At 40.7% G+C, this 27,748-nt stretch overlaps 2 protein-coding genes across 2 annotated transcripts in view; one reads left to right on the top strand and one right to left on the bottom strand.

The window, feature by feature from the left end:
- Positions 1 to 14,439, bottom strand: part of RPA1 (replication protein A1) — a 53,968-nt gene extending 39,529 nt beyond the window's left edge. The window contains exons 1-2 of the mRNA XM_065896898.1: positions 14,407 to 14,439; positions 555 to 605 (exon numbers count right to left, since the gene is read on the bottom strand). Of these exons, the coding sequence (XP_065752970.1) occupies positions 555 to 605; positions 14,407 to 14,439 (84 nt within the window). The remainder of the gene's footprint in view (positions 1 to 554; positions 606 to 14,406) is intronic.
- Positions 14,440 to 15,845: 1,406 nt separating this feature from the next.
- Positions 15,846 to 27,748, top strand: part of SMYD4 (SET and MYND domain containing 4) — a 40,296-nt gene continuing 28,393 nt past the window's right edge. Inside the window, exon 1 of the mRNA XM_065898136.1 lies at positions 15,846 to 15,979. Coding sequence (XP_065754208.1) covers positions 15,846 to 15,979 — 134 coding nt within the window. The remainder of the gene's footprint in view (positions 15,980 to 27,748) is intronic.

The following is a 27,748-nucleotide window of genomic DNA, read 5'->3' as shown; positions in this document are numbered from 1 at the left end:
AAGATGACTGGCAGGGAGTTTGGGAGTAACAGGGAGACAGACCATCAGGCTTACTGACTCACAACCTGCAAGTATGATCCAGGATTCCGCTCCTATTGATTTGTAAAAATTCTCACTAAAATTTGAGAACCCCTTAAATGAATGATAGGGTTAATGAAGAATTTTAAGCAGACAAGTTCCTGTCAGGTAGATCTCTCCAGAGGCCACATGTAAGGCAGATCTGAGCAAGACAAACCCCAGGGCAGAAAGACAACCAAGGAGGCAGAAGTACTGATGTGCAGCGCTACAGTATCCACCAACTGTGGAAAGAACAGAAAGGCCAAGCCTCAAATGTGAACCTCCAAAGGTCAAACTCTGGCTGACGCAACATTAAAAGTAAAGCCTGGTTCCTCTCTCAGAGTTACAACATGGACTGGTCTATTTTTGTGATGATGAAGAGAATTTTGTCAAGTGGACACACTTCCTGAAGTGGACTGTATGTCCTCTATCAAATGTAATTTATAATTATATGTAAGTTTAAAAAACGTTTGACATAAAAATATGTAGGTACTCACAATGACTTGGAGAATGGGTTTTATGGTTGTATCTCCCTGTTGCATTATGGCCTGAAAAAGTAAAAACAGATGCTTATGAGACAGGCACTCAAATCATGATTAAAACTTGACATATTTTTAATTTGGTGTCTGGAATAAACCACAGATTATTAAAAGACCCTTTTCAGAGCTTATCATTTGAAAATCTACTTTAAGTTTTATCACTCTGGACAAATCATAAAATCGTAAAAGTGGAATTCATACTTACCGACAAGGGTACTACATCTAAAAAGCTGGCATCGCGTATGTACTCATTATTCATAATAGCACATTTATTTTCCTACACTGCCCACTAATAGGGAATCAAACAAATAAGTACAGCAAATCCTTAAAACAGAATATTATGCAGCCTTAAGAAGATGTTTCTAGGGACTTCCCTGGTGGCGCAGTGGGTAAGAATCCACCTGCCAACGCAGGGGACACGGGTTTGAGCCCTGGTCCAGGAAGATCCCACACGCTGTGGAGCAACTAAGGCTGCAAGCCACAACTACTGAGCCTGCACGCCACAACAACTGAAGCCCGCACACATAGAGCCCATGCTCCGCAACAAGAGAAGAAGAGAAGCCACTGCAATGAGAAGCCTGTGCACCGCAATGAAGAGTAGCCCCAGCTCGCCCCAACTAGAGAAAGCCTGAGCGCAGCAACAAAGACCCAACGCAGCCCAAAAAAGAAAAAAAAGATGTTTCTATACCACTGGTTGCCTCTTGTGAGAGGAATTGGGTGATGGGGGGACATGTGTGGGAGGCAGACCTTGCATTACATCCTCTTTTATACTTTTTGAATGTTAAATCTCATGACTCTATTAGCAATTATAAAAATAACTTCTAACAAAAGCAAAATAACTATTAATCAGGCTTTTAGTTCGTTTTTAAAAAGGCATCATTTAAAGGTAACCATCAGAAAAACTAGCTAGCTAAAACTCGTTGTCTGACGTCTGCTTTTGCCCATGCTGAAATAAGTGATACCAGACCAGCTCTTCCAAGCATAAACTAAAAACTGGCAACTGTTTTCAAATACCAGGCAACAGGTAGAACAAGACTGTGATCCCTGAAGGGAAAACAAATGAGTTTCTGCGCAGAGGCACTTTTGGACCATAGCACAGGGAAGGGAACCCAAGAAGAATACAGCAGTCCTGCTGAGCACAGATCAGTTTGGGGAGGTGCGTTATCTGGACTTCCTGGATGCAGAGTACCCGACAGGAGGGAGCTACATAGAGAAAGAGCTTCAATAACCTATGCAGGGGTTCCCTTGAGTTTCTGGCTGAATTCTAAGTTGTGCATACACAGAATGAGGTGCCACAGACCAGGTAAAGATTAGAGAGCTACAAGCTGAAAAATTACTGGCGCTCACCCAGGCTAGAATACATTTGAGTTCCAATTAGCCATTTGAGTGGAGAGAGCTCAATAAACACCTGGTGCATTCAGTAGAAACCCCAGAAAGGCCATGCTTTAGAAACAGACTAAACTGTCCCCAAAGTAAAAGCTACTCTAGATCCACTACAGTCTCAAAGGGCTCAGCTGATCTGCAAGTAAGTTAACAGTCTGCCAGAACAACTAAATATTCTCTATACACATAATCTAGACACTGAACAACGTATTGTTCATAATGTCCATTGCTATCGGGGGTCCCAAGACCTTTTCAGAGGGTACATAAATTGAAAACTATTTTCATCATAATAAACAAGCTTTTGTCCTTCTCACTCTCATTCATTCAATACAATGAAAAACTGGCTGAAGGACTAATAAAACTTTATACTATTACCACTTATGAATGTCTACTGGATGAAAAATCAGTAATAGAAATCACAGCAGTTCCACTTTCTAATAATAAAGCAACTTGTTGAATTAAAGAACAAGATACATCATGAAGACTGAGTTAATATCTCTTCCGCAGAATTCTACTTTTGCCTTATGAATGGATGAATAGATAGATGTGGCTGGACTGGCTGCTTTGCTTGTGTTCATCTCGTATCAGTACCAACTAATCATCTAGTAAGATCTTCTTTCATGTGAATGCTTGACGACAAACACAGACTATGCTGAAATATTCCAAGTGTTGAATCACTTACAAAACTCATGGTTTATCCTGAAACAGCTGTGTTGACATTTGCACTGATGGTGCAAAGCAGTGGTAGGTAAAACTACTGGTGCCTTAGCCGAGCTACTATAGTAGTAGTCACAGTATTCTTCACTGCCCTGAACACACTGGGGAGGGGAGTTTCACTAAAAAAAAAAAAAGAAACTTGAAGAAATAAAATTATTACATTAAATCTTAACCTTGAGGACAAAAAAATTTTAATATTCTATGCAACCATACAGAAAGTATGCCTAAGTGCTTCTGCTGAAGTATGGCTGCGGCCTTGAAGAAAAGCACTGCTACAACTGTTCGAGTTGCAAGTTGAACCGGCCGTTTTTTTCTCACGGAACGTCATTTTAACTTGAAAGGGCAAACGACAAACTGTGGTTATTCAGACTTGGGAATTTAGTGGATATCTTCTCAAAAATAAAGTGAGACAATTAACTGTATTTGTTGCCAATGATAAAAGAGTTTTCTAATGAAAATCAGGACTTTTGAAAACTTGTATTCACCAGCTTCCTAATACTTACTGACTTTTCTTAATTAAATCAGTAATGATGTTAATAAGCATGAATTTTTGTCATATAACAAAATATATCAACATTTGGAAGATCTGTAAAATGCAATGAACCAATATTTTCCAAATGACCGAAACATGGCGTTACAAATAATGCATAGGTAGAAGACCTATTCAAAATGGAAGACCGGCCAAATCTACATTCCAACTAACCTTTAAGAAACTACCATTTGTTGAGTTTTGATACAGTGTTAAAGGAAACCTGATTTTCTATTCAAAACACTTCTGACACCAAATGTGTGGGTTTTCCACATGAAACAATTCTCTGCAGACACCAACTGGGCGTCTCACAAGTCAACTTAATTTTGACACTAACTACCCAGAATTAGTGTAGACCCCACAGGTTAAGGGCTCAGTCCCCCAAGACTGTCCACTAATCATACACTAATCTCAAGTAGTGGGTCCCCAGGTGACCCAGTTTACACTTGTTTGACTTGGCTACAAATTGTGGGGTCTTCCTTGGAGTCCCTCATAGAACTCAGGGAAACACTTTACTTAGTATTACTGGTATATTATAAGAGATAAAAGGATACAAATGAAAATCAGATGGAGAGGCACATAAGACAAAGTCTGGATGGGTCCCAAGCACAGGAGATTCTGTTCCTGTGGAGTCTGGGGGTGTGCCCCCTCCCAGCATGTAGATGTGTTCACCAAACTAGAAGCCCTCTGAATTTTGTTGTTTAGGGATTTTTCTGAAGGCCCCATCACATAGGCATGATTGATTAAATTGTTGGCTATTGGTGATTAGCTCAATCTCCAGCCTCTATCCTGTGGGGTGAGGTGTACAGCAGAAAGTTCCAACCCTTTAATCACATGATTGGTTCCTGGCAATCAACCCCTGTCCTGAAGCTACCCTGGAGCCCACCAAGAGTCACCTCATTAAACCTCAGGTATGGCTGAAAGGGGCTTATCATAAGTAACAAAAAAAGCTCTTCCCACCCTATCACTCAGGAAATTCCAAGGGTTTCAGGAGTTCTGGGTACCAAAAACTGGACCGAGACCAAACATATATTTCTTATTATATTACAAGGATCAGAAAAGAAGCCTGAAAAAGGCTATTAAAATACTCCTCCTTTTTCCAACTACATATTTGAAGCCAGATTTCCTCCATATAGTTCGACCAAAAAAACCATATATCCATATACTGAACGCAGAAGCTGGTATGAAAATCTAGCTGTCACGTCTTCTAGTAAGCCAGACATTAAAGCAATGTGCAAAAACGTAAAACAATGTCACTTTTCTATTTGTTTTGAACTATATAACTGTTTTTCCTAAAACATGTTATTTATGTTAACAGATGAGTTTATTGCTATTTTAAATGAATAAATATTTTTAAAATATCTGTTATAATTTCAAATATGGTAAGGGAGATATAACCCACAAAAACAAAAGCTTTTTTGCGGGGGGCACTCAGTGATTTTTTACAAATGAAAGGTATTCTAAAATCAAAACATTTGAGAACCACTGTGTTTTGGACCAAACATTTTTGTCCTGACCCCACCTCCCAATTCATATGTTGACGCTCTAACCCTCAGTGTGAGAGTATCAAGAGATGGGGTCTTTGGAGGCAACTACTTTCAGATGAGGTCATGAGGGTGGAGCCACCATAATGAGATTACTGTCCTTATAAAAAGAGGGACTTCCCTGGCAGTCCAGTGGTTGAGACTCTGTGCTTCTACTTCAGGGGGCACGGCTCGATCCCTGGTCATGCAACTAAGATCTTGAATGCCACGAGGTACAGCCAGAAAAAAAAAGAGAGGAAGAGACACCAGAACTCACTCTCTCCCCACACAAAGAAGAGGTCATGTGAGCACAGTGAGATGGTAGCTGCAAGCCAGGAAGACAGCCCTCACCCAGAACTAAATCTGCTGGTGCCTTAATGGATTTCTCAGCCCCTAGAATTGTGAGAAATAAATCTGTTTACATCACCTAGTCTACGGTATTTTGTTATAGTAGTCCAAGCTAGGATGTGTTGCCCTAAAACAATCATTAAATACATAAAGCATTGCTAATAAGCCAAGAGTGGAAATAAATTTTAATCATAAAAAATACTCAATCCAAAAGTCAAGAAAAGTTAAAAAATAGAAAAAGAATAGATGGGACAAATAAAAAAACAAGCAGCAAAAGGAAAACTTAAACCCAAACCTGTAATTATATTAAGTGTAAATGGTTCAATTACTCCAATTAAATGGAAGAAATTATTGTAATGAGTAAGAAAGACCCAGCTATTTGCTCTGTACAAGAAACGCACTTCAAATATAAAAAGGCAAATTAAAAATAAAATACTGGAAAAAGATGTATCATTAAAAGCAGGCAAAGTAGACTTCAGGACAAGGAATATTACCCGGGATAAAAAAGGACATTTCATAATAATAGGGTTGATTCCTAAAGGAGACACAATGGGGACTTCCCTGGCAGTCCAGTGGTTAAGACTCCACTCTTCCACTGCAGGGGGCACGGGTTCAATCCCCAGTCAGGGAACTAAGATCCACATGCTGCACAGCACGGCCAAAAAAAAAAAAAAAGACACAATGATAAATGTGGTCACCTAACAACAGGGTTTCAAAATACATGAAGGAAAAACTGACAAAATGAAAAGGAGAAATAGACAAATCCACTATTATAATTGGTGGTTTCAACATTCTTCTCTCAGTAATTGACAGGGCAAATAGACCAAACAATATAGAAATAAGAATATAGAGGGGCTTCCCTGCTGGCGCTAGTGGTTGAGAGTCCGCCTGCCGATGCAGGGGACACGGGTTTGTGCCCTGGTCCGGGAAGATCCCACATGCCACGGAGCGGCTGGGCCCGTGAGCCATGGCCGCTGAGCCTGTGCGTCCAGAGCCTGTGCTCCACAATGGGAAAGGCCAACAGTGAGAGGCCCGCGTACCGCCAAAAAAAAAAGAATACAGAAAACTTAAACTATCAATAAACTTGACCTAATTAGATCATCTAACAACTGCAAAATACACATTCTTTTAAGTGTACCTGGAACATTTTCATCAAGATAGTCCATATACTGGGCAGTAAAACAAACCTCAATAAATGTTGAAAAGTTGAATTCATACAGAGTACGTTATTTGACCACACTAGAATTAAACTAGAAATCAATAACAATATGATATCTATAAAATCTCCAAATACTTGGAAGTTAAACAACAACCTTCTAAATAACCCATCTGTTGAAGAAGAAATCACAAGAGAAATTAGAGTTATTAACAGAATGAAAATTAAAATACAATCTGTCTAAATTTGTGGGATGTACCTAGAGCAATGCTTAGAGGGGAAAATACAGCTTTAAAATGCTCTCATCAGAGAAGAAAAAAGCTCCCAAGTCAATTATCTAAGATTCCACCAAAAGGAGCCAGAAAAAGAATAAATTAAATCCAAGTACACAGAAGGAAAGAAATAATAAAAGAGCAAAAATCAATGAAATAGAAAATTGATAAATAATAGGAAAAACACAATTGAACCAAAAGCTCGTTCTTTGAAAAGATCAACAAAATTGATAAACTTCTAGCTAGTCTGGTCAAAAAAAAGAAAACACACTTTCTCAATACCAGGAATGAAAAAGGCATCACTATAAATCATACATATATAAAATTTTATATATATTTATATAATAAGGGAATATCAGGAACTTTATGAAACAACTTAGATTAAATGGATGTCCCTTAAAAAAAACACCACAAATTATCGAAACTACATAAAAATACAGAAAACCTAGATAATTCTACATCTATTAAAGAAATTAAATTTATAATTTAAAATATTCCAAAAGAGAAAACTCTAGGTCCAGATGGCTTTACTGGTAAATTCTATCTAACACTGAATGACAAAAAACACCAATCCTGCATAAATTATTTCAGGAGATAGAAGAGAACACTTTACAATTCATTGTATGATGTTAGCTTTACTCTGATAGAAAAAACAAAGTCATTATAAGAAAGAAAAATTACAGATCTATATATCACTCATCAATAAAGATGTAAAAGTCCTCAACAAAATATCAGTAAATCAACTATAGCACTATATAAAATGTATATAATATGTCATGACCATGTGAGGTTTATTCCAAGAAGGCAAGGTTTACTCAACATTCAAAAATCTATTATTGGGTTTCGCTGGTGGCGCAGTGGTTGAGAGTCAGCCTGCCGATGCGGGGGACGCGGGTTTGTGGCCCGGTCCGGGAGGATCCCGCACGCCGCGGAGCGGCTGGGCCCGTGAGCCATGGCCGCTGAGCCTGCGCGTCCGGAGCCTGTGCTCCGCAGCGGGAGAGGCCGCAGCGGTGAGAGGCCCACGTACCGCAAAAAAAAAAAAAAATCTATTATTGTAGTCTGTCACATTAACAGAATAAAGAAGAAAAACTACAACCATCTCAATAGATGCAGAAAAAGCATTTGACAAAATTCAACACTTATTCATTATAAAAAGTCTCAGCAAATTAGGAATAGAAGATAGGGTTAAACTGATAGCAGGCATCTACCAAAAAAAATAATTACCAATCACACTTAATGGCAAAAGACTGAATGACCTCCCCTAAGATCAGGAACAAGGCAAGGATATAACTCTCATCACTTTTATTAAATATGGCAGTAGAGCTCCTAACTAATGCAACAAGATGAGAAAAAGAAATAAGGGCATAGGGACTTCCCTGGTGGTCCAGTGGGTAAGATTCTGAGCTCCCACTGAAGGGGGCCCGGGTTTGATCCCTGGTCAGGGAACTAGATCCCACCTGCATGCCACAACTAAGAGCCCGCATGCAGCAACTAGGAGTCCACATACCACAACGAAGATCCCATGTGCCACAACTAAGACCTGGCACAGCCTAAATAAATAGATAGAGAAATAAATATTTTTTTTTAATATATTTTAGGGCTTCCCTGGTGGCGCAGCGGTTGAGAGTCCGCCTGCCGATGCAGGGGACACGGGTTCGCTCCCCGGTCCGGAAAAATCCCACATGTCGTGGAGTGGGTAGGCCCATGAGCCATGGCCGCTGAGCCTGCGCGTCCAGAGACTGTGCTCCGCAACGGGAAAGGCCACAACAGTGAGAGGCCCGCGTACCGCAAAAAAATATATACACATTTTTTTTTTAAAAAGAAATAAAGGCATAAAGATTGAAAAGTAAATAATAAAACTGTCTTTATGTGCAGATAGTCATGTATGTAGAAAATCCTAAGGCATCTACAAAAAACTACTAAGTCAATTTACCGAGTTTTCAGGATACAAGGTTAATATGCAAAAATCAACTGTATTTTTATATACTGCCAATTAACAACTGGAAAATGAAATTTTTAAAAATACCATTTTAATACCATTAAAAAAACCTAAGTCTAACAATACATATGCAAGATTTGCATACTGAAAACTACAAAACCCTGAGAGAAATTAAAGAAAACCTAAGTAAATGAGAGATATAGCATGTCCACGGTTTGAAAGATTCAATGTCTATAAGAAGTCAACTGATCCCAAATTGATCTATAAATGTAATGTACTATCAATCAAAATCCCATCAGGCTGTATTAGAAATTGACAAGCTGATTCTAAAATATATATGAAAATATAGAGAACCTAGATTCAGTAAAACAATTTTGAAAAAGAATGAAGCTGGAGAATTTATACTACCCAATTTCAAGACTTACTATATAACTACAGTTATGAAGACAATGTGGTACTGGTGTAAGTACTGACATATAGAGCAATGGCAGAACAGGCATTCTAGATATAGACCCACATATATATAAATTTTATCAAAGGTGACAACACAGTTCAATGGAACATTATAGTCTTTATAACAAATGGGGCTGAAACAACTGAATATCTGCAATGGAAAGAATGATCTATACATCATACATAAAAAGGTAAACTTGAAATGGACTACAGATCTGAATATAAACTAAAACTATAAAACTTCTAGAAGAAAACACAGGACAAAAGATTTGTAACCTTGAGGGAGACAAAGATTTTTGTGGACAGAAAAATACAATTCAGAAAAGGAAAAACAAAACAAAAAAAACCCAACTGAACATGAAAATTTAAAACTGCTCTTTTAAAAAAACACCATTGAGGGGCTTCCCTGGTGGCACAGTGGTTGAGAGTCCGCCTGCCGATGCAGGGGATACAGGTTCATGCCCCGGTCTGGGAAGATCCCACATGCCGCGGAGCGGCTAGGCCCGTGAGCCATGGACGCTGAGCCTGTGCGTCCGGAGCCTGTTGCTCCACAACGGGAGAGGCCACAACAGTGAGAGGCCCGCATACCGCAAAAAAAAAAAAAAAAAAAAAAAACACCATTGAGTTTCCCTGGTGGCCTGGTGGTTAAGAATCTGCCTGCCAATGCAGGGGACATGGGTTAGAGCCCTGGTCCTGGAAGATCCCACATGCCGCAGAGCAACTAAGCCTGTGCACCACAATTACTGAGCCTGTGCTCTAGAGCCTGTGAGCCACAACTACTGAGCCCATGTGCCACAACTGCTGAAGCCTGCGCACCTAGAGCCTGTGCTCTGCAACAAGAGAAGCCACTGTGATGAGAAGCCCGCACACCACAACGAAGAGCAGCCCCCGCTCGCCGCAGCTAGAGAAAGCCTGTGTGCAGCAACGAAGACCCAACGCAGCTGAAAATAAATAAATAAAATTTATTTAAAAAAAAAAACAGCATTAAAAGAATGAAAATCCTCAGATTGGGAGAAAATATATATAATGCTTTTATCTAACAAAAGACGTGTCCTGATTAAATAAAGAATTCTTACAACTAACTAATAAGAACACGTCCCAATTTTTTGAACAGGCAAAAGATATGAACATACACTTCACAAAAGAAGGAATACAAACAGCCAATAAGCACATGAAAAGATGCTCAAGATCATTAGTCATCAGCAAAACACAAATTAAAATCACAGTGAGATACCACTACACATTCACTAGAATAGGTAAACCTAAAAAGACTGACAAAACTTAGTGTTCGTGAGGAAATGGAGCAAACAGAATTCTCATAAACACTTTGGAAATAGTTTAGCAATTTCTTATAAAGTTAAATGTTCAGTTATCGCATGACCCAGCAACTGCACTCCCCAATATTTATCTCAGAGGAATTAAAATATATTTCTATAAAAAGACTTGTACATAAAAGTTCATAACATCTTCATTCATAATAGCCAAAAAGGAAAATAACCCAAATGTTCAACAGGTAAATAAACAATTGTGTTTATTCATACCATGGAACACTACTGGGCAATCAAAAGGTGCGAACTACTGAAACAACATGGATAAATCTCAAAAATCATTTTGCTTAAAGAAAGAAGCCAGACACAAAGGGTACATATTATTTGATTCCATTTATATGAAGTTTTAGAACAGTCAAAACTAACCTATAGTGATAGAAACCAGAACCCAAAACAGTGGTTGCCTAGGGTAGGGGCAGGGGATGGGAAAGGAGCAGATTGGGGTGGTGTATACATTTGTCAAAACTCATCAAACTGCATATAGTTTGATGCATTACTGCATATAGTTTGATGTATTACAGACTGATATAGTTTGTAAACAATACATATTATAGTTTTTGTTATACGTAAATCAAACTGAACTTCAGTAAAGGTTTTTTTTTTTTTTAAAGGAACAGAACTGGGGGAAGGGACAGGTCAGTAATTTCATCAAGCACCTTTCTGTTTTATTTGATTCTAAAACCAAATACATGTAGTACCTTATTCTTTTTAATTTATTTGTGTCATCATAAATAGTGAATATAAGACTTACTCTTGGGCTTCCCTGGTGGCGCAGTGATTGAGAGTCTGCGTGCTAATGCAGGGGACATGGGTTCGTGCCCTGGTCTGGGAAGATCCCACATGCCGCAGAGCGGCTGGGCCCGTGAGCCATGGCTGCTGAGCCTGTGCGTCTGGAGAGACCACAGCAGTAAGAGGCCCGCGTACCGCAAAAAAAAAAAAAAAAAAAAAAAAAAAGACTTACTCTTCTGGGACATATAGCATGATATATACACTTAAGACAGAACTGACTTAAATTTTCCAAATTAACATTGCTAATAAAAATACAAAGCAACAGTGGTGATCATTTTGTAATGTACAGAAATATCAAATTACTATGTTGTGCACCAAGAACTTACACAGTATTGTAAGCCAATTATACTTCAAAAACAAACAAACAAATGAACAAACTTATAGAAAAAAGAGATCAGATTTGTGGTTACCAGAGGCAGGAAGTAGAGGGAGGAGGAACCGGACAAACGTGGTCAAAAGGTACAAATTTCCAGTTATAAGATAAATAAGTACCAGGGATGTAACATACAACATGATTAATATAATTAACAATGCTATATATGAAATATAATTAACAATGTTATATATGAAAGTTATTAAGAGAGTAAATCCTAAGAGTTCTCATCACAAGGAAAAAAATACTTTTTATTTTGTATCTATATGAGGTGATGGACATTCACTAAATTTACTGTGGTAATTGTTTCATGATGTATGTAAGTCAAATCATTATGCTGTACACCTTAAACTTATACAGTGTTGTATGTCAATTACATCTCAATAAAACTGGAAGGAATAAAATACAAAACAACAGAATGGAATGGTTCAGAGCACATGTTCAAATCCTCACCTCATGCACAAATTATTTAACTTCTCTGGACTTCAATTACTTCATCTGTAAGATGGGGTTAATGATAAAAATCTACTTTACAGGATTACTGTAACTACTGACTATAATGAAGTATCTGGCACATTGGAAAAGATCAAAAGTATTCATTCCCTTCCCCTTTCTTTGTATTACCTAATTACTCAAGATACAAATGCTATTAGTTCTATTTACCACAATGGTTCCACGCAAAATCGCTTATCTTATGTTCGCTCTTGCCGAAAATGCACTATTTGTGTGTTAGTGCTTACCCTTTGGGGTCTATGCCTTTTGAACTAAAATGATATTACCTGCTTTAGCTGATAAACAAACTTGACAAAGGTACTCTACACTCCATCACCACAAACACACACACACACAAGTTTTCCTTATCATTTATGAACAAAACCTAAGTAATACTTCACCTAACACTGGAAATATGTTTCCTAAATTTTGAATATAGCAAAAACTAACTCATCAATTTTTTTTTTTTTTTTTTTGCGGTACGCGGGCTTCTCACTGTTGTAGCCTCTCCTGTCGCGGAGCACAGGCTCCGGACGCGCAGGCTCAGCAGCCATGGCTCACAGGCCCAGCTGCTCCACGGCACGTGGGATCTTCCCAGACCGGGGCACGAACCCATGTCCCCTGCATCGGTAGGCGGACTCTCAACCACTGCGCCACCAGGGAAGCCCCATCAAATTATTTGAAAAATACCAGTCACTTTCCTTGAAAGTGAAGAACAATTCCTAATTTGTCTTAAAGATGCAAGGTAGCAGCTATAAAGTAAACAAGGACTACAATTTGCAACCACTTCTCGGGGTTATTTCTAATTTATTAAAATATTCACTCAACTCTGCCAACTGTTCTTCCCCATCCATCTCTGTCCCTTTCTTTTCCCTGCCTCACACGCAATTAGCAAACATTTATTGGGCACCTAAAACTTGCCAGCAGTCCTTCCGGTACTGGGGAGACTATGTTGAGCAAAAAACCAGACATAATTTCAGGCCTCAAAGAATTTACAATCCAGCGGAGGGAGACAGAAAGTAACTGATATGAATCAAATAAACAACATATAAATGTAAGATCACATCTGTGATTATTAATAATAGGTAACATATAATGACCATTTATTATGCATCAGGCATGGACTGAGCACTTTAAATTAATAGCTCATTTAATCGTCCCACTAACCTTAGGCAATAGGTACTAGATATGATTAACCTCATTTGACAGAAGAGGAAAGGCAGAGTTTAATATCGTGAACAAACAGGAATTAGGGGCTGAAAATAAAGGGATTTAGCCTAGCAAGGGGAGTCAAGGAAGGCTTCTCTGAGGAAGTAACTGAGCAGAGACTTGAGGGTTACATTAGTCAGCAAGGGGAGAATGAAGAACCACCCAGGCAGTAGGCACAGGTTAAAGAATGTTCAAAGCCCCTGTGGAAGGCAGGAGTATGAAATATACCCGGATTTAAATTAAAAAAGAAAGGCTGGAAAGGAGGAAAGAACTGGTGGGAATATGCTATGATGGGAATGGCAAGAGGAGAGTTATGCTGGGTAGAAGTGAGAAGGCCTGGCAGAAACAATGGTGCCAGTGTGGATGGAGAGAAGTAGATGCATTTAAGAGATATATGTGGAGGTAAAACACACCAGACTTGGGGAGGGACTGGACATCCAGGGTGACGGAATGTGTAGCAAGAATGATTCCACAATTTCTGGCTGTTATAACTTAATGAATAATGGTGCCATTCATCCAGACAGGGAACGGTAGAGGCCCAAATTTAGAAAGATAATGGATTTGCTTTGGGACATGTTGAATTTAAAGTGTTTTTGAGATATCAAGTACGCATCTGATAGAGGTTTGTCTTTCAGAGTAAAGGTGGCTCCGGACACAGAAATTTGTGAGCAATTGACATACAGATGGTAATTTGTCTCGTGAGAAGAGTCAACAAAAATTTACAGAGAGATCTCCAAATAAGACGGGGAAAGACAAGCCAAGCTGAGCCACAGAAACCGAAAGAAGAGGGTGTTACCAAAAGAAAGCGATGATCAGTAGTCAAACGCTGCTGAAAACTCGGGTAAATGTAACTCTCAAAAGTGTCTGTTGGATTTAACGACCTGGAGGCACTGCTGACTTTAGCTAGGGTTACTTCCACAGTGATCAGGGGAGTGACTGATTGGAGTCTGTTGAAGGATTAATGGGAGGCGAGAAAAAGAAAGAACTGAAAACTGACAACTCTAGGAAAGTTAGGCTGCGGATGGGGGAAGGGAAGGAGAAAGAGTGGCTGCGGGAGAGAGATGGGCGAAAATCAACAGTTTATTTTGTTTCATTTCCTTAAGCAGGAAAAACATGAGCGTGTTTAAAAGACGATGGGAAAAATGCTTTGAGGAGTGATGATTCTAGGGAGTCACCCGGCGGTTCCTCCCCGGCCCCCGCTGTCTCCTCCTCCCGTGTTCTCTCCCCCTTCTCCACCCCGCACAGCCCCAAGGCCCACAGCCACCCCGGCCCGCGCCCGGCTCGCAGGCGTCTCCTCACCGCAATGGCCCCCTCGCTCAGGTGGCCCACCATGGTTCCGCCGCAACAACTCCAGCGCTCCGACACCCCTGCAGCCCTGGCTCTACTCCAGGGAACCCGCGCGCTCCAAAGCGATTGGCCAGAGGACCTGCGTGCACCGCGACGACCTGCCGACGTGCGCAGGGCACGGGGGCGGGTTTAGGAGCCGAGCAGCCACCTCATTGGTCGAGGCACGGCGGGTGGCCCACGTGACTCACCGGAGCCCAGGTCCGGGGCCGAGTCGCTGGATTGCGGGGCCTGGGGGCGGGGCGCGGAACCGCGGAGCGCGCGAAGCGTGACGCAGACGCAGCGAAGGTCGCAGAGTGAAGGAGTTCCGGCAGCTTTCTGAGCTGACTCTCGGAAACGTACCCAACTCGGCCTTTGGTGGGCAGACACTGATTGGTAGCCCAGAGGAGTGGTAGAGCTGTTGCCCTAGTAACTCTGCTACTAGTTGTAGTCAAAGCATTGACTTGCTTCCTTCAGCACCCAGAGCTGAGCTCCTGCAGGTTCCAGACCCTGAGCTTGGCACAGTGGGGAATCTCTCAAGGTAAATAAGACCTGGTCCCTACCCTCAGAGGAGAGCACAGTCTGTCGAGGGAATTTCTGCTGTGAGGAGCACTAACTCAAGGTAGACATGGTTTGGGCCCCAGGAGAGACAAAGTGTGCTATCACAGGTGGAAAAATCAGGGAAGGCTTCCCAGAGGAGGTACCATTTGAACTGGGTCTTGAAGAATGTTGGGAAATTTGCCAGGTGGACTCCAAGTGAGGGTAGGGCCAATGAATAGTCTTTGTAAAACCTAGGGAGATGAGTAACCTGGCAAGCTGGGGATAGCTTTGAGTAGCTAGATAGTAGGGTACAGAGGAAGAAGTGAGACTTGAGCATTAGAAAGTAAGCCAAGAGTCAAATAATGAAGGGTTTGTACTGGGCTTCCCTAAATGCTAGGAGGAGCATTGATGAATTTAAGGTGGAGTACTGACATCTGTCTCAGTGTGGAAGATGGACTGAATTTGGAATGGGGAAGTGGGGGGGTCTGAGGACATGGAGACTAGTTATGACACTCCAGAAAGAATGCCAGACAGGAAATGGTGCGGGCTTGAACTAAAGGAGTGACCTGGGGATTGAAAAGAAAATACTGAACTGGGTAAGAGTTTCTGATTCATCATTGTATAAGCAGTACCTAGTATGATGCCTGGAACAACGTAAGCTTTCAATAAATATTTCTGAATGAAGGGATGTTGAGTGAATTGGGGTGAGAAACAATAGATGCTTCCTCAGCATGTAAACAAGTATAGGAAGAGACCACAAGAATTGATTTTGTTGCTTCATGCATGCTTGAATGAAATCTTGACTTTCTAGAATTGTGCATTTGTAGAAATCCGAATTCCTTATTTTCTTATTCATTTTTTAGATTTAAAGTAGCATGGATCTGCCCGTGGATGAGTGGAAATCATACGTACTTCAGAAGTGGTCTTTGCTCCCCAAGTCCATTCAGGTTACAATTTCTACAGCAGAGGCTTTAAGCGATATCTTTCTTCACTCATCTTCGCTTCTTCAGTAAGTGAATGGAAGCTTTAACCAGGGAAATTTTTTTTTTTTTTTTAAACATCTTTATTGGGGTATAATTGCTTTACAATGGTGTGTTAGTTTCTGCTTTACAACAAAGTGAATCAGCTATACATATACATATGTTCCCATATAACCAGGGAAATTTTGATGCGGAAAACGTTGTCTTTTGTGATTTGCTCTCAAATTACATCTTTTTTTAAAATATAAATTTATTTATTTATTTTCTTCGTTGGGTATTGCGTTGGGTCTTCGTTGCTGCACCCAGGCTTTCTTTAGTTGCGTCGAGTGGGGGTTACTCTTCCTTGCAGTGCGCGGGCTTCTCATTGCAGTGGCTTCTCCTGTTGTGGGGCACGGGCTCTAGGCGAGCAGGCTTCAGTAGTTGCAGCACACGGGCTCATTAGTTGTGGCACACGGGCCCTAGAGCGCAGGCTCAGTAGTTGTGGCACACAGGCTTAGTTGCTCCGTGGCACGTGGGATCTTCCGGACTAGGGCTCGAACCCGTGTCCCCTGTGTTGGCATGTGGATTCTTAAGTACTATGCCACCAGGGAAGCCCATGAAATTATATCTCTTTTTGATGGAAGAGTTACATTTAGATTTTTATATTTTGGGGCATTCAACAGTTCTTGCTGTTTCCACAGTTCTTTCTAACCTACTATTGTACAACAGGTAGGGATGCTATTTAGCTTTTTCGGTGTCAATATTATGTTTCAGTAATCAGTGCCTTGCTGTCGTCACTAGGCTGTGCACCTTGCAGTATCCCAAAGGATATAGTGGACATTTACTAGCTGCACATAGAAATTCATACATGCTCATATTTGGAAAGAACCATAGAGGTCATACAGTCTAACCCCAGTAGTTTTCAAACACTCTTGACTATACTCTTCAATAAGAAATATATTTTACATCACAACCTAGTTCGTATACTAGTTTTTATATGGATATAAAAAACTGAAACAGGGGACTTCCCTGGTGGTCCGGTGGTTAAGACTCTGCTTCCACCGCGGGGTGCACGGCATCCATCCCTGGTTGGGGAACCAAGATCCTGCATGCTGCGGCGTGGCCAAAAAAATAAAAAATAAGTAAATAAAAAACTGAAGCAGGAGTTTCCCAAAGTTCGTTCAGTGAATTTTTATTGAACATCTATTTTGTGCCAGCCACTGTGCTAAGTGCTTAGTAAACAAAAAATACATCATTTAAAAAAAATAGACAAAGATCCTTACCTTTGAGGAGCTTAATTCTAGCAAGGAGGGACAGACAATAAACACAAATAAGTTAAAATATATAGTATGTTAAAGATGAGAAATACAGTAGAAAAAAAGGAAAAATTGAACAGGGTAGGGGAAATAGGCAGTGCCAGGAACGAGAGTACAGATTGTATTATTAAGTAGTATAATCAGATATGCCTCATTGAAAGAGTGAAAGTGGAGCAAAGTCTTGGAGATACAGGAGTTAACTAAGTAGATATCTGAGAGAAGAGCATTCCAGGCAGAGATCCTAAGGTGGGAGCGTGTCTGGCATGTTTAAGCAACAGCAAGTTGGATGAACAGCTAGTGGTGGATGAACAGAGTAAGCCAGAGGGAGAGTGGTAGGAAATACCATGAGAGAGGTAATGGGACATGCATGGGAGTTGGGGAAGAGCAGGTGGCACAAATCGAGTTGACCTTTTCTTAGTGCCTTATCCTTTTACCCTGAGTAGGAAGTTATTGTAGGGTGTAGTAGGCAGAATTCTAAAGATGCTCCCCCTGCCCCCACGCCAGCATTCTGGTCCCCTGGTTACTCAATCCTGGTCCCCTGGTTACTCAATCTAACATTAACCTAAGCACTGCTGGGAAGGGATTTGGCTGATGTAATGAAAGTCCCAAGCCCCCTGACTTTGAGGTATAATTACTGGGTGGGTGTAACCCAATCAGACCAGACCTTTAAAAGCAGAGAGTTCTTCCCAGCTGGTAGCAGAAAGGGAAATCGGAGAGATTCAAAGCATGAGGTTTGAATGCGATTTGGCTGACTTTGAAGATGGAGCTACATGACACATGACAAGGAATGCAGGAAGCTTCTAGAAACTGAGAGTGCTTCCTGGCTAACAGCCAGCAAGGAAATGGGGACCTCAGACCTATAATTGCAAGGAACTGGCTTCTGTCGGTTCTAAACTCAACATCCTGGATGAGTTTAGATATAGATTCTTTCCCAGATCCTCTCTATAAGAGGTCACCTTGATTTCAGCCTTGTGAGACCCTAAGCAGAGAGCCCAGGTAAGCCCACCTGGACTTCTGATCTACAGAACTGAGGATAATAAATGGGTATTGTTTTAACCTGCTGAATGTGTGGTAGTTGTTACACAACAATAGAAAACTAATTCACAAGGTTTTGAGATAAGAGTGGTACGATCTGATTATATTTTAAACAGATGTCAGCAAACAACAACCCACAGGGTAAATCCATCCCACTGCCTGTTTTTGTGTGGCCATCAGCTAAGAATGGTTTTTACAGATAAATATTTGTAGTCGATTTGATGATCGGGAACATTGGCTTTGAACTCCAGTTTAGCAAAATGGTATCCATTTTTTAAAAAATGTTTTCATTCTTCTCATGAGTAGACCTGTGTTACAAAAAAATTGTACTCAATTATTATACCTTGAATTTTGTCAGTAAATGATTTTTACAAGCGTGTTTTTTCTTTTGTTATATAAGCACCTGTGTAATAGCCTCGATTTTACCTCTTGGCCCAAGCAGGCTAAATATTTACTCTCTGGTTTTCTAGAGAAAGTTTGCTGATCCTTGTGTTTTTTTGTTTTTTTGTGGTACATGGGCCTCTCACTGTTGTGGCCTCTCCCGTTGCGGAGCACAGGCTCCGGACGCGCAGGCTCAGTGGCCATGGCTCAGGGCCCAGCCGCTCCACGACACGTGGGATCTTCCCAGACCGGGGCACGAACCTGTGTCCCCTGCATCGGCAGGCAGACTCTCAACCACTGCGCCACCAGGGAAGCCCCCCGATCCGTGTTTTAAAGGATTGCTCTGACCACTGTGTTGAGTATAGCAGGAGTTAGAGTGGAAATAAAGAGAATTGTTGGAAGGCTGTTGCTTTAATCCAGGTGAGAGAGGAGGTGATGGTAATTTGGGCCAGGGTGGTTGTAGTGGGGATGATGAGAAGTGGTTGGATTCTGATGGTGTACTTAATAGCATTTCCTGACAGATGGGATATGGTATGTTAGAGAATGAGAGAAGTAAAAAGTGACTCCTGGGATGTAGACGTACAGGGCCAAAGGTAGGTGGATAAAATTACCATCACCTGGGAAAGCTGCAGGTGGAGGTGTCTTGGGAAGGAAGTTTAGGGGTTCATATTTCAGTTGGAAATGTCTAGTAGACATTCAAGTGGAGATGTCTTAATGAGCATGGAGTTTATGAGGCTTGGGCTAGAGATACAAATTTGGGAATTACATGGCATTTTGAGCCATGAGACTGGAAAATTTCACCAAGGAAGAAAGTGTAGATGCTTACTGCACGTGATACACTTCTTGATATTTTCCCTTCTATTGATCTCATTTTTAAAGTACTAATCAGGACCCTCTAAACTGATTTCGTGACCTACTGAGTCATGACCTGCAGTTTGAAAAATAATGTTAAAACTCTATGGGATTTGTGGATTCCCTTTAAAAAATTTCCAAAAATGATGGAGAACTGCTGATGAAAACTCTGATTGATAGAATTTTCCCAAGATAAATTGATATAGCTTACTAACAGCAAAAAGGAGTATCAGTAAGAATCCAAATTTGAAGTTTTGGAGCACTGAAAGGAATATAAATCAAAGAAGAGGATTTGTCTGATTGTTTAATGTTGGAGTTCCTCAAGACTCCAGCCTAGGCTCTCTTTCCTAGTCACTCTCTATTCTCAACCAGTTCAGCCTCATTCACACCCATGACATCAATTACCTCCTATATGCCAATTACCCTTAAAATTATATCTCCAGCCCTCATTTCTTCTCTGAGACACAAATGTCTAAATCCAGATGACTACTTAAAGCCTCAAAGATACTTAAAATTCAACATATCCAAAACCAAACTCACAGTCTTGTCTTCGAAATTAGGTTACCTTCCAGTGGTGTCTGTCTTAATGAACTGCACTGCCTTATTTCAGTTCCTAAAACTAGAAACCTGTGAACCATTTAATATATATATATATATGTATGTATATATATGTATATTATTTATTTATTTATTTATGGTTGCGTTGGGTCTTCATTGCGTGCAGGCTTTCTCTAGTTACAGCAAGTGGGGGCTACTCCTCATTGCGGTGCATGGGTTTCTTATTGAGGTGGCTCCTCTTGTTGCAGAACATGGGCTCTAGGTGCATGGGCTTCAGTAGTTGTGGCTCGCGGGCTCTAGAGCGCAGGCTCAGTAGTTGTGGTGCACAAACTTAGTTGCTCCGCAGCATGTGGGATCTTCCCGGACCAGGGCTTGAACTCATGTCCCCTGCACTGGCAGGCAGATTCTTAACCGCTGCACCACCAGGGAAGTCCCCCATTTTATATTTTAAAATAACTCATGATCGTTCCCCCTTTTTACTTCAGATCGTCATGATCCCTTAGTGAATTACACCACCATCCATCCAGTTGCTACCCAGAAACCTAGGAGTCATGCCTGATTTTTCCTTCTTCCTTATACTCTGTATTAAATCCATTGCCAAATTTTGTCCATTGTAGGACTGTGAATGCTGAATTTCTTTCAGATTTAGCAGATAGGACTTCTGCTTCTGGATAGGATATAATAGGTCACAACAGGCAGTACTTTTGAAACTAAGAAATACTGATACGACAATAATCATTTTTAAAGACACCAGAGAGCAACAAGGACCAGATGGACTAAAATTTCAGAGAGGGAAGACTCCTTCCTAGGCGTTCGCTAGCCATGGTCTTTCCTGGGGGTGATTGAAGGCTGAGGATCAGGCTGGCCCCAAGCACAGGGACTGTCCTGGGGGAAACTGAAACCAGCAGACCTTTTGGCGGTCATTTGGGGCTGATATAATGGATTGGAAACTACAAGATGGCCAAACTCAAGGCCCAAATTTAAAGTCCGTTTGCCTCATGGGACATTTACTGAGTTCTCAGGAAGTGCAGGAGGCCTACCAAAAAGGCAGAATAAAATCTCCCGCAATCTTGCAACGCTGAGGAGCAAAATCCCACTGGTGGAAAGGGGCCTGCAACAAACACACATACAATCTTCCTATCAAGACATTTGCTGGATTTTGAACCTCTGGTATGATAAGTTAAAAATCCTAGCTCAAAACATCCTGAGACCAAAACTTTCAGGCATGAGAAGACAGAGACCTCCAGTCTCTCAACCAAAAGCTCAGGAGGTCCACACCCAAGAATAGGAAGAAACCAGAGGTGTACTGAGTTTTAATAAAACTGTAGACCAATGCTGATCAAATTCAGCTCTTGATAAAGGTAGGCCAGCCCCTCATCCTATCTGCCTAGCATGGGAAAGGGGGCACTTTCATGGTGGAAGATGTCGTCTTGCTTCATTATGTCTTCCATACATAATGTATCAGGAACACAAAATTACGAAACTGCGGAGGGACATTAAAATGACCCATAATGAAGAGAAAAAATGAACTTTAGAAATAGATTGACTGATGTTTACATACAGGAGTTTGTAGACCAGGTCTTTTAAATAACTGTGATTAACATGTTGAAGAAACTAGAGGAAAAGGTGGACAAGGTGGATGAAAAGATAGATTCTAACAGAGAATTGGAATCTATAAAAAATAATAAATTTCAGTACCTAAAGTAGTCAAAAATCATAGACACAGCCAGGGGCTGAGGGTCGGGGGGAATGGAAGGTTATTGTTTAATGAGTATGGAGTTTCAGTTTTACAAGATGAAAAGAGTTATGGAAATAGATGTTGATGATGGTTGTATAGCATTATGGATGTATATAATACCACTGAACTATATATTTTAAGATGGTTGAGATGGGGGCTTCCCTGGTGACGCAGTGGTTGAGAGTCCACCTGCCGATGCAGGGGACACGGGTTCGTGCCCCGGTCGGGGAAGATCCCACATGCCGTGGAGCGGCTGGGCCTGTGAGCCATGGCCGCTGAGCCTGCGCGTCTGGAGCCTGTGCTCCGCAAAGGGAGAGGCCACAACAGTGAGAGGCCCGCGTACAGCAAAAAAAAAAAAAAGGTTGAGATGGTAAATTTTATGTTATATGTATTTTACCTCAATAAAAACAGTTTTTTAATGCTAGAAGGCAAAAAAAAAATTAAATGGACTTTCTGGAACTCAAACATACTGTAACTGAAACCAACTTAATTCTTAAGCTTGACAGAAAATTGGATGCAGTGGAACACTGGATTAGGAAGCTGGCTTACAGGTTAATGAAAAACAAAATGAAGCATAGGAAGAAAAGAAGAATGGAAAAAATGGCACAGCATATAAGAGATATGTAGGACACAATCAGATAGTCTAACATACTTGTAATTGAGGTCTCAGGAAAGAAGAGAGTCGTTCAGAAGCAATATTCCAAAAAGATGACTGCAGATTTTCTAAAACTGATAAAAGACATCAACCCACAGATTCCAGAAGCTCAGCAAATCCTAAACAGTGTAAACATAAATAAAATCACACCTTGGGACATCAGACTCAAACTGCTAAAACTAAAGATAAAAAAAGAATACATCTGAAAAGTAACCAAAGAAAAATCATACATATACATATATTTATATATGTATAATCACATCAAGTTAGTCTCCCCCATTTTCCCATGTGGCAGGCAGAAAAATATACCCCAAAGATGTCCATGTCATAATCCCCAGATTTGTGAATATGTTAGGTAACATGATAAAGGGAAGTTAAGGTTGCAGATGGAATTAAGGTTGCTAAAAATCCAATTTAAAGGGCTTCTCTGATGGTGCAGTGGTTAAAAATCCGCCTGCCCATGCAGGAGACATGGGTTCGATCCCTAGTCCGGGAAGATCCCACATGCCACGGAGCAACTAAGCCTGTGTGCCACAACTACTGAGCCTGTGCTCTGGAGCCCGTGAGCCACAACTACTGAGCCCACGTGCTGCAACTACTGAAGCCCACGTGCCTAGAGCCTGTGCTCTGCAGCCAGAGAAACCACCGCAATGAGAAGACTGCGCACCGCAACAAAGAGTAGCCCCCACTTGCCACAACTAGAGAAAGCCTGCACACAGCAACGAAGACCCAACTCAGCCAAAATAAACAAATTAATTTTTTTTTCCCGCAAGAGGGAAGAGATATGGGAACATATGTATAACTGATTCACTTCGTTATAAAGCAGAAACTAACACACCATTGTAAAGCAATTATACTCCAATAAAGCTGTAAAAAAAAAAAAAGTAGAAAAAAGGAAGCAGAAAAGAAGAGTGAGAGGGAGATGTGACTGTGGAAGAATGGTCAGAGATGCACCATTGCTGGCTTTGAAGACAGAGAAAGGGAGCCACAAGCCAAGGAATGTAGGCAGCCTTTAGAAACTGGAAAAGGCAAGGAAACATATTCTCCCCAAGAGCTCCAGAAAACAATTCATCCCTACCAACACCTTGATTTTAGCCTGTTGAAACCTGTGCCAGACTTCTGCCCTTCAGAAGTGTAAGATAATAAATTTTTGTTTCTTTTAAGCCACTATATTTTATTTTTTTGGCCGTGCCGCATGGCCTGTGGGATCTTAGTTCCCAACCAGGGATCGAACCCAGGCCCTTAAGCCACTAATTTTGTGGAAATTCGTTACAGCAGCAAAAAAATTAATATACTCCCTTTACTTCCCTAACCCAAATTACTATCGGTAGCCAGACCATTACAATTGCTTCTTGACTGGTTTCCTATATTCATCCTTGCCTCCCTCCAGACTGTTTCCTACATCACAGCATGAATCATTTTTCAAAACACAAATCAGAATATATTGCTCTCACTTAAAGCCAGTTTCTTTTGCTCTTGCAGTAAAGACAAAAATTCTCAACGCAGCCAGTAAGACATTGCAGTCTGGGCTTCCCTGGTGGCGCAGTGGTTGAGAGTCCGCCTGCCGATGCAGGGGGCACAGGTTCGTGCCCCGGTCCGGGAAGATCCCACATGCCCCGGAGCAGCTAGGCCTGTGAGCCATGGCCGCTGAGCCTGCGCGTCTGGAGCCTGTGCTCCGCAACGGGAGAGGCCACAGCAGTGAGAGGCCCGCGTACTGCAAAAAAAAAAAAAGACATTGCAGTCTGACCACTGCCTATCTCTCTGGCTTCCTCCCTCACCACACTCTCCTTTCAGACATATGGGCCTTCTTTTAGTTCTCGATGTGCACTATGCTGCTTCTTGTCACATGGTCTTTTCTTAGGGTATTTCGTTTGCCTGAAATGCGTTTCCTATGCACTCCACCATGCCCTTACTAATTTCTCATCCTTCAGGATCAGCCACATCTTCCTTAGGAAAGCCTTCCCTGAGTCCCTGCTGGGTCATCTTCATTTTTTATGCATTTACAGCACTGCATACCTTTCCTTTTTATATTTGTGTAATCATTTGATTAATATCTATCTTTACTACTAGACTATAAACTCCATGAAGGCAAGAACCATGTCTGTATTTGTTTGTCTTCTGCAGACAAGAGTAACGTAGTGTCAAAAAAACAGGTACTCAATAAATATTGATTGAGAGATAGTTTGGTAAAGCTTTTAGTTCAGTGGCTGGCACATATTAATACTCAGCATGACACATGAATGAGAGCCTTATATATACACATAAACACATAACCTTTCAAGTTCAAGGTTTTCATATTTATCTTTGTGCCAGCAGCTATTACCGTGTCTGGCACATAGAGGCACTCCGATTTTGGTTGAATGAAATAATTCAACCTTGAGCCTTGCCAGTTCAGGTACTAGGTACAATTAGGGTTATACCTTTTTTTTCCTTTGGCTTGTTGTTTTTCTTTTTTATTAATGTTAGTAAGATACAAGTACATTCTCATCGCAAAAGATTGATACAATATTTAATAAAGTAAAACATGAAATTTCCCCCTTAGCCTTCTCATTCTCTTTCAGAGATTACCACAAGTTATTAGAACTTTCTATTTCTTTTTTATGTATTCTCGTACATTTGTACATAAATGTGTGCGTATCTTTTTCTCCTCTATTAGATTATATTATGTGCTTTGTTCTTTGAGGGTTTTTGCAACATCACACCTTAATCTTTTTAGCAACCAAATGAGATTGCTAGTATATTATTGCCACAACTTACTTATTTGTTTCCCTATTGATGGGCAGTTATGTTCTTTCCAGGTGGTTGTTTTTGTTTTTTTACTGTTACAAACAATGCTGCAATGAACAACTTTTATATATGTTGTACATATGTTTAGAATTTAAGATAGATTCTTAGAAGATTTGTTGCATCAGTGGCTATGAGCAATTTAAATTTAATAAATACTTCCAAATTGTCTTCCAAGAAGGCTTTACCCACTTACCATGAACATATCCTCACCAACATTAGAAAACAAGTCTTTTTTTCTTTTTCGCCGCACCGCACCACATGAGGGATCTTAGTTCCCCCACCAGGGGTCGAACCTGTGCCCCCTACGGTAGAAGCACGGAGTCTTTTTTAAAATAAATATATATATATATTTATTTATTTTGGCTGCACTGGGTCTTCATTGCTGCGCACAGGCTTTCTCTAGTTGCAGTGAGCGGGGTATACTCTTCGTTGTGGTGCACGGGCTTCTAATTGCGGTGGCTTCTCTTGTTGTGGAGCACGGGCTCTAGGCGTGCAGGCTACAGTAGTTGTGGCACACGAGCTCAGTAGTTGTGGCTCACGGGCTCTAGAGCACAGGCTCAGTAGTTGTGGCGCATGGGTTTAGTTGCTCCGTGGCATGTGAGATCTTCCCAGACCAGGGCTCGAACCCGTGTCTCCTGCATTGGCAGGCGGGTTCTTAACCAGTGCGCCACCAGGGAAGTCCCATGAAGCATGGCGTCTTAGCCACTGGACTGCCAGTGGGACAGGGAAGTCCCAGAAGGCAACAGTCTTTAATTTTGGCAACCTTAAGGACAAAATAATCTTGTTTTAATTTGCATTCTGATTACTAGTGAAGTAATGCACCATTTCTGATGTTACTCATTAATATTTGTTCTGTGAGTTTTTGTTTGTGTCCTTTGCCCATTTCTCTAGCAGGTTGTCTATCTTTCTCTTAATAATTTTTAAGGGGTCTTCATGAATCTGACTATATATTTCTTTGCTATTATATATGCTACTAATTTTTCTCCTAGTCTATTATTTATCTATTTTTATTTTACTTATTGTGTCTCATTATATATAAATTGCATGCATGTATTTTAACTTTTTTACAGCCGTTTCTGTCTTTTTCTTTTATGGTTTCTGGATTATGTGTGTTAGGATAGTCTACTCTTCCCCAAGATTATAAAAACATTCTTTATTTTCTTCTAACTTTTTTGGTAGTTTTGTCTTTTAGTTTTAGCTCTCTAATCCATCTGGAATTTATTTTTGTGTGTGATGTGAGGGAATATTCTAAGTTTTATTCCAGATAGTTTTCCCACGTCATTTATTGAATAGTCCATCCTTTCCTCAGTGCTTCAAAATGCCACATTTATTAAATTCCCACTTATCTATAAATGAGTTTCTAGACTCTACGTCTGTGCCAAAACCAAAGAGTTTTAATTACTGTGACTTTATAGTATCATACGAGAATTTTTTCAGTTTCAAGTGACAGAAACCCAGCTCAAATTAGGAAATCTATAGGCTAGGGAAACTAGGATGTGCAAAGGCAGATCTATTTTTAAGCTGAGTTGTATCCAGGAGCTCAGAAGATGTCATCAGACTCTATCTCTTCATCTGTCAGACAGACTCTCTCCACCTGGTGGGCAGTATAACCATTGGTAACCTTGAGCACATGCTGATAATAGCTTAATAACCAAAAGAGGTCATCTTTCCTAAGAGTTTTGGCAAAAAAGGTCTGGGTTGGACTCTGACCAACCTAACTTTGATGGCATGCACACCCCTTCAACCAAAGATGTAGGCTCCTCTGATTGGCCAGGCCTGTAACACATGCCCAACGGTCTTGCAAAATTGGGGTCAATCCTACTTCAACCACAAGGAATGGTTTCCCCCCTGAGATTTTGTTACCAGACGTGGTGAGAAGGAGCAGTTGAAAGCAGGGAAGTCTGGTACAAATGTGGCTTTGCTATCTGTTAAGCCAAGTTCCCACACACATATACACAGTCGTTATTCTTTTTCAAGAATATCTTGGCTATTTTGTGTACATTTCCCCCATGTGAACTTCGGAATTGACTGTCAAGTTCAATAAAAAGTGCTGTTGGGTTTTTGATTGGGAATTTATAGATTCATTTAGGGAGACTTGACACCTTTACAATATTAAATTTCCTCATTCACGTAAAGGGTATGTCTTGCCACTTGTTTAGGGCTTCTTTTATGTCCTTAAATAAAGTTTTATCATTTTCTTTATATAGGTCTTGCACATTTCCTCTTAGATTTATTCTGCTTCTTACAAGGTTTTTTTTGTTCTTGTGAATAAGACTTTTTCCCCCAATTACATTCTCTGACTGATGATTGGTGGTATAGATATAAGCTAGGAATCATCTTATAATAGGCCACCTCACTGTACGTTCACATTATTTCATCATTTTTTATGCCAATCCACTTAGAATTTTTAGTAAGTATATCTGCAAACAGCAATCCTCCTTTCAAATATTTGTACCTCTTCTTTTACTTTTTAATGATAGCATTATTTAGACCTCTG

This window comes from Phocoena phocoena, chromosome 19, assembly GCF_963924675.1.
Source record: "Phocoena phocoena chromosome 19, mPhoPho1.1, whole genome shotgun sequence".
NCBI lineage: Eukaryota > Metazoa > Chordata > Mammalia > Artiodactyla > Phocoenidae > Phocoena > Phocoena phocoena.
The sequence above is the reverse complement of the archived record's forward strand: the minus strand, read 5'-3'. Positions and strand labels throughout refer to the sequence as shown.